An 8315-nucleotide genomic window follows, 5' to 3' on the forward strand; every position below is an offset into this window, starting at 1 on the left:
AATGGGACAATCCTCACTAATACTTGTAGTCGCGTCAAAACAAACATAAACAAGTTTTCTGGATGCAATTCTTTAACTGCCACTGTTGTTAAAGTGACTGATAAACAAGACACCGTTTCGCAGAGTATCATAATACATTGATTCATAAAGCGGTGTATAGAGAATGGATGGATATTAATAAGCCACTACAGTATGCGTTTTTGTTGCGCAGGATTAGCCGCCTGGGCAGCGTGTGGCAGCGTCACCAGATGTGACAGGAAGTCGTAACTTACTAACAGTCAGCTGATAAAGCAACAACAGCAGCAGCGATCAAAGGTTTGTCTGTTTAACTTGATCATTTCCTTGTTTTTATAGTCTCATTTTATAAATTTCTTTTTCTACGAGAAGCAATATCCATGGTGGCACTGCGCTGCTTTGACGTGACTTCTGGGTGTGGTAATTATGCTAGCTGGTAGCTTGTGTGGATAAGCTAGCGGTTGGGTAGCTAGCCCATAGATATATCTATGAGCTAGCCAACACGTCTTAGTTACAGGGAACACAGATTTTTAAAAAAACGTTAATTGTTTTCGTTTTTTCTGTCATGACAACTGTTTTGGGAGATGATTGCCGTGAAACATTTTCAAGGACTCTTTTCAGAACTTCAGACTCGTTTTGTTGAGTAAAAAACTGTAACTAGCTGAAGCTAACATTCAGGAGCTAGTATTAGGAAAACCCCATTTTTAGGGGTTTTCCGTGGGTCAGGGGGCTTTCTGTGCTTCAAACTCAGTTAAACAGATATTCTGAATTCCCCAGAAAATAACACTTTACCTGGATATACAGAAAAATAGCCCAAAACACTCACAAACAGTTGCTTTATAAATAATATATTTATTAAATTAAAGCAATTCTCCTAAACAATATAATTAGTCACATACAAATATGGCATGCTCTAATCTTTAATAGTTATTGACTCAAGTTGTGTAGGAACACATGTATTCAGATGTTTAACAAAATAAGAAATAATCATCTCTCTTAAGTCTGACACTTACACCTTAGTTAGGAAAAGTGAGGTAGAGTACCATTCTTCAAAATAACCTCCCAATTATCAATTATGTAAAAATAGAAATAATGCCTCAAAATATTAAACAAAAAGAAAAAGAGAGGTAGCCTATTTTTCAATGTTAAGTTAGGCCATTCTTCAAAAATAATGTGTCTAATGGCAAATGAAAAAAATATAGAAATAATGCCTCAAGTCAACAGTCCTTTTTTCCCTTCTTTTTCCCTTTATTAGCTACAGAGACACAAGTCCCAGCTTTGCAGACTGTACATTCTGCCTCCAATTTGACACGACCCGGACGAAAACAGGGGTACTTTTTTCGCATTTCATCAGTGAAGTGACATTTGCGTTTCGGCATTTTCTTTCGGTTTGAGTGTTCTCTCGCAGTGTGCCTCCCTGCCTGTCAGCCTGCGAGGAAGCGAATCTCCAGCGCCGTGGCGCGCGCCGGCGCTTCAGAGACGCGGCGCTGGCGCTCCGCAGGGTGTGCAGTGGAAATTGTCTGATAGAAGAGAATGGGTTCTAAGTGCTGCGCAGTACGATTCAAGAGCGCGGCGGTTTCGCGTTATGTGGAATTTAGGGGATCAAAAACCCGGACATTTGAAGGGCTTTATAAACGCCGGCCGGACAGGCCGGACAGCCTCTCAAAAGAGGACATGTCCGGGCAAAAGAGGACGTATGGTCACCCGAGTTAAATCGGCATGTCGTGCCATACACATCGTTTCCAAATTATTTATTATATAGTATGTATTCTTAATCGATTTATACATGATCTGTCTTAAAGATATGTATATTTTGTCCTGTCATAGTTTTTGTCCTGTATTAGTCTTGGCAGGAATGCAATGCAATGGCAATAAACTTGACTTGATTTGATTAAATCAAATTGTTTAGCTTTGTGGTTCATAAAATTATGAAATCAGTGTTTCCTCAAATGCCTTGTATTGTTCAAAATCAAATGTATACATTTTACTGTTATAAAGCAGTGATGAAAGCAGAAAGTATTCAAATTTAGAAAGGTAGAACCAGAAAATGTGACCTTTTTTTTCTGAAAACCAGTTAATCAGGATATCATATAGTTGCTGATTATTTAAAAGTTGGATCCAAATCGATTAATTGTTGTATCTGTAAACCCACTATTACATACATTTTAGCCCAACAAGATTTAGATTTTTTTAAACAATGTCAGATCCCAACTTTACAGCTATTTACAGGGGAAAAAAAACTTGCTGCTGTATGTGAAAGCTCATTCTTGACCTCAGACAACCATGAGACACTGGTAGAGATAATTTTGTCACAACACTGTGTGTTTGCTTCACAGATGGCCTACCCTAAATCCCACAACCCATTTGCTGATGATGACGATGAGGAAGACTTTAAGCCTAAAAGTAGGGGATTCGATGACAGCGATGGATTGACTGACGCAGAGAGGAGGCAGAGGTACCTGCAGCAGGAAGTGGAGCGCACAGCTCAGTCTGCTATGGATAGCAGTAAACGATCTCTTGCCCTCATCTATGAATCAGAGAAGATGGGTGTGGAAACTGCAGAGGTATGTTAAACTAATGGGGTTTACCGTGGCACACAGAAAACAACAATTTCTTAAAGTTCCCTGATACATGTCTCTGTTTGTGTAGGAGCTAAAGCGACAGGGTGAGGTTTTGAGGAGGACAGACAAGATGCTGGACAACATGGATCAGGACCTGAAGACCAGCCAGCAGCACATTACCAGTATCAAGAGTGTGTGGGGAGGCATCGTCAATTACTTCAAGGGAAAGCCAGAGACAAAGCCTCCGCCTGAGCAGCCAAAGTCCTACCAGGCCAATGACAGGTACATTTAGTTTCTTTATTTTCCGCATTAGTCGGGTGTGGTAGCTATCATCCATTTCTAAGAAATCTATTGTTGCTGTACTTTTGTTATTTTGATATGAGGCAAGTCTTCAGCAACTCATCAGTTATTTTTGTTTGTATTACGAACTCCTTAACTAATTAAGAATGAGTTGGAAACAAAGCAACCATGTTACTGAGGAATTAAAATCATTTTGGCTGCTTTGTAGAGCATTTGAAATGTGTTTTGTATCTTTTAATGCCATGAAATATGTAATAATCTTTTGAGGATTTAAAGCCACAAAAAATAGGAATTTGGAGATTTGTAGATATATCTGTGGACAATCAAAACTACAGGACAAAGACAAATAATGTATTATTGAAACTGAAGTGTCTGAACTCACATAGCCTCTTTGAACTAAATAAAACACTCCTTCACCTGTTTGACCACCACAGCTACAAATAATTTATAGACAAGATACTTCATCATCCTTCTCTACTTTACATTAAATATGTGTGAATGAACCAACTGTCATTCTGTCTCTGTGCTAAATCAAAATTCTGTTTCCCAGCATAAAAATGAAAATGTTGAAGGCATGTGATATAACTATTTAGTTTATTTACTTAAATATCACAACAGAAATACATACAGCAGCTTTATAATATCCCATATACAATACAACCCAACATGGTTATCTTCTAGCGTTTTCAGGCAAATAATTAACATAACTAAGACTTTCTTATCTGTGTCTCGAAACACTGAGTGACAATCATTTAACATAACCTAAACTTTTTCATAGATCTTACAAGTCTGAGGATATAATCGTACATAATTCTCAGTGCCTCATGTGAAAGGCTTTGTTCAAGCAGTGTACAACTCTGTCCTAATTCAGCGCAACTTTTGTGATGGCTGGTGAAACTTTATCTCAGTGAAATCTGATATTATCTTTATTAGCATACATTTAACATCCATGTATGTACTGAAGTAACTAATTTGATGGAACAGCTTTCAGTAAAAATGTTTATTTTGTTTTTAGTATTTACTACGGTCATTGACTGTCCTTCACTAAATGGTTAACAATGCTTATCTGACTTTCTCAGATTACAGAGTGCCATGTCCAGCAGCAGAGAACATGAAGATAAGTATCAAGCCAGCCACCCCAATCTAAGACGGTTGGAAACAGGAGGTAAGAGATTGCACAAGAGCCTCAGCTTAACTTGACCACAACACAAACCGACTGCCGACATTTGTGATTTCACTGTTCCAGGATTTGGAGCATCTGCGTCAATAGACGACAGCTCATCGAAACAGAATGGATACCCTCAGAACAGACACCTCAGGGAGGCTCACAACACCCTTGACAAAAATTTGGGTAAAAAATACTTGTGTTTTAATTATCTTGTTCTTACTTGATTTTAGTACAGTTTTACACAATACAGTGACAAGAAAAACTCAAGGAGGTTCACACTTAAGTATTGGGTAAATGGTTACTTTAAATATTCTGAAATGTATTGTAATTCAGTTAAAGTAAATGTGTAACCATGAGGTATAAATTGAGAGTATAAAAAAAACATTCGTCTGTCATTTGTCAATTTAACTAAAGTCAGATGTCCTTTGTAAATGACCTAGATGAGATGTCAGATGGCTTGAGAAGACTGAAGAACCTTGGAATTGGTCTACAGGCGGAGATTGAGGACCAGGACGACTCCATTGATTCTCTGCTGAACAAAGTGGACAAGATGGATCTGAAAATCCAAAACACAAACCAGCAGATTAAAAACCTCAAATAACTCTCACACTTGGACTCGCCTTATATAGACTAAAACTGGTAACATGTCATCCTCTCACTTGGTCCTCCATCTTTGCTTCTGTTGAGTAAACTGTGTGTTTTTATTTAGTTTCAATGGGTTCTTCCACCTCAAAACCTTTTTTACTTGTGTGTTTTGAAGGGAAGAATCTGTTCCATGTTTAAATTATTTTAGTGTAATGGGTTGTCTGTCCATTTACGATCTGTTTTTCTCCATCAAGCTCTGCTGCATTTCTGTCTCAATGCAGTCATTTGAATTTTCATCAGTTTTCCTCTGTAGCCAAAGATGTATTATTGGCTACTTAGTTGTCCACCATTGAAGCAAAGCATTTGAATTGCACGAAAAAAAAGAATGAGAATTTTTATTTGATAAACGTTCACTACATAGACAAAAAATAGATTTTTTTTTTCTGTGTATACAATTCATTTGTCAGTGCTAACTGTGATTCCTGGACCTGCTGTGACATACATTATGCACAAAACCACAAGCAAGCAGCAAGCCTAGCTAACATCACTTTTGCCTTACATGTATTATGTATGTACAGAAGACTAGCTTTTGGATCTGTGCCACGACTCCACCTCTGTCACCATGAGATGCTTCGCTTTAATTGATTGTCTAAAATTTTTGTTTGAACTATGTCCTCTTCTTCAATGCATTCTCTAGCTTTATGGACATTGTTTATATTGAAAAATATTGTATTCAATGCTGCAGAGTGGGACAGTGAATTATTGTAGGCCATGAATAATGTGAACTAGTTATAAAAATGAAGAGCAGAATGAATGTCCCCATTATTATAGTCATTATATCTGCTATGCCTTCCCTAGGTTACCTTTATGAGTAAAATAATCACTTTTGAAGTTTTAGACAAATGGATGCACATTTTTCCACTAAATTGATAAAAACAGTAAGAAAATATATGAGAAGTAGTGGTTATAATGTTCAGCTTTTGCCATTATATCATGTGTTGTAATCAAACCAACAATAAAAAAAAAACATTTGTAAGGGGAGCTCCAGGTATTCTGTAAAATGTTTCTTAAAAGTGGAGCAGGAAGCCAAAAGCACCACAAGGTGACGCCATAACCCAGGGTGGAATTTGCATGAGCTTCTGCAGAAAAATGCCACTGCTGAACATTCCAAGCTGCCTGGGTTAATACAGCATGTGTCTTAATTTTTTATGCTTTGTGATGTAGCAGGAGGGTGGTGTTTGTAGATGGAAACAGTAGATGCATTTTTTTGGTTGCAGGTAATGTCAAAACTGCATTTTTCTTCTCAAAGCTACCTTAAGATCAAAACACTATTGAGTAAATACAGTTTTTTGCATAGAAGTCTTAAAATATTCTGTCTTTTTGCAGTATGTTCTTAGAATGTGTGTGTTTACCACAGTTGACTCTGTTGCTGTGTGTGGCTCAGGTCCTCGTGTTGAGGTGCCCATTCATTATCATTCCTCTGTGTTGGACCAGCTGCTGCTGCAGAGGTAACAAGCATTCATTAGGATGACTTGGTAATTACAGCTCATGCTTCCCAAAACACATATCAGCTATTGGGGCGACACAGAGGAGGGAAATGGGGGTACCAGCTACTCAAACTGAGAGAGGCCTCTGCATTTTTGTGATACCTCAGGTACGACTCTTCCTGTTGCACACGTGATTTTCATGGACAAACAAGTAAACAAATTAGATGGGAGCACAAAGTATCAGGTCATCACTGCATTATTTACATTGTAAGAACAGGGGGATGAAATCATGCTTCAGGAGACAAAGCACAAGAATTATTCTCAACTTTCTTGACTTGTTCCTTCTTTTGGGGCAGAAAAGTTGTAGGTGGCAGCTCATGTTTCTCGAAAATTTGACTTCCTGGGACTTATTTCAGTGTTGGTTTTATGGTAATATCAAGTGTGAGACAGTCAGACTGGGACTGCAGATAAATATGCTGAAGAAGGGAGCTCAGGTCGAGGTGACACCGCACATCCACCGACGCCACCAATAAACGGAAGTCACCTCTGGGTTCTTTCCCTTCACGCCATACACGGGGGCCGGGAGTGCTTTGAACAGCTGTCTTGTCGAAAGCAAACAGTGGCCGTGCTGTGACAAAAGCCGCCAGTGCTGGAATGCCCCCCTTTTCAGCGGCCGTAATCCCAGAACACACTGCTGTCGGAGCCCATCAGGCACTGGGCCAGAGATGGGCCTTCCTGCCCTTTGGAAAGCGGGTTAGCAGCAGAGGCAGAGCAGTACAGGGGATGGACTGTCAGGCTGACAACACTCTATTGCCACTGTTGTAGTAAGAGAAAATAAAGAGTTGTGCTGACGAAGGGGAGTTTGGTCGAGAGCTGGGGAGAGGAAGGAGGGAGGAGAGCAGAGAAAAGCGGGGAGGATGGCTGGAGAGATTAATGGAGGAGGTGAAGTTCAAGTGCCTCTGAGATGAAACATATAAAAGTAGCCATGTATGAATCTCTCCCAGAGGACTAATTTTCAGGTGTTGACTTGTAGGATCTAACTTTTCACAAAGCCCTTTCAGATGTGCTTGGAATACATGAACTTTGCTATTGTTCTATTTTCATTTTCCAAATGAACAAAAATGTACTTTAATCCATTTATGAACAACCTAAGGCATAGTGGCCATACAAAATACCTCCTTAACCTCATCCTTCCTCTGATAATCTGACAGAAAAACACAATGGATGCACCAAAAGAAAGTGGGCAAAAGGTGGTTTTACAGACAAGTTATCAGTAATGTTCAAATCAAAGGGCTGAACCCCTATCAGTGTTGGGTTTTATTTGCTCCTATCACATTTTTCCTCACTGTGGACTCGTTTTTCACTGCAGTATTAAGTCATGTACCTTTATGGAAAAAGCACAACCATACACTGGAACCCAAAAACATAATCTATTAAAGAAAAAGCGAAAGAAACTAACATTACATATCTTTCTTCCAGCGGTTTTGCAAACAAAGCACCATATATGGAGCACGAAGAAGCATCTGGCATTGGGTTTTAATTGGTATAATTTGTGTGCCATGTGGTTGGCAAATGTGTAGAAAACTGTCAGCAATGACAAGAAGCATTACCTTTAGAAACACTGAGAATTATAACCTTTCAGGTTCAGGGTTAAGGTTCAAACATCCCCTCCTAACTGTTCAGTTAACCAGTCCATACATCACACTAAGGAGGAGGCAAACAGGCTTAAAATTTGGCATTCTCTGTGCAGAAAACCAGAACAAATACCAGCGGAAGATGTACTTACACATGATGTAAGCTGTCCACTTGTCTCAGGCCTCGCTTTAAGTCTGTCCATACACCTTCTTCTCTGGCACTTACATCACAAAAAACAAACCCCAAATTGCAGGAGAATGTAGCTGAAAAACATGATTATACACATTAGTTGGCGTTTTGCTTGTCGTCATCCAATTTAGGACCCCCGAGGCAAAAAAAAGGAGTCAAGAATGCAACACAAATATGTTAATGGCTACATGTTTGCATTATGTTACATATGTTCAACGGTGCTTTATGTTTAACTATGAGAAGCTGCCTGTAAAAACTGGTCAAAGTGAGGGACGTACTTATCGGTGTAGCCAGAAATGCTTCGAAATGTTCCCTCTGGCTGCAATGATGCAATTAAAAAAACACATTAGAAAAATGTGACAAGAGTGGGAGAGG

At 39.1% G+C, this 8315-nt stretch overlaps 1 protein-coding gene across 1 annotated transcript; it reads left to right on the forward strand.

Annotated features, from left to right (window-relative positions):
• Positions 1–191: 191 nt before the first annotated feature.
• snap29 (synaptosome associated protein 29) lies at positions 192–5670 on the forward strand. Its single transcript, XM_022207793.2, has 6 exons — positions 192–315; positions 2352–2579; positions 2665–2858; positions 3956–4041; positions 4123–4227; positions 4485–5670. Exons 2-6 carry the CDS (start codon positions 2352–2354, stop codon positions 4643–4645), a joined length of 774 nt encoding a protein of 257 aa, XP_022063485.1. The 5' UTR covers positions 192–315; the 3' UTR covers positions 4646–5670.
• The last annotated feature ends 2645 nt before the right edge of the window (positions 5671–8315 follow it).

This window comes from Acanthochromis polyacanthus, chromosome 7, assembly GCF_021347895.1.
Source record: "Acanthochromis polyacanthus isolate Apoly-LR-REF ecotype Palm Island chromosome 7, KAUST_Apoly_ChrSc, whole genome shotgun sequence".
NCBI classification, from domain to species: Eukaryota; Metazoa; Chordata; class Actinopteri; family Pomacentridae; genus Acanthochromis; species Acanthochromis polyacanthus.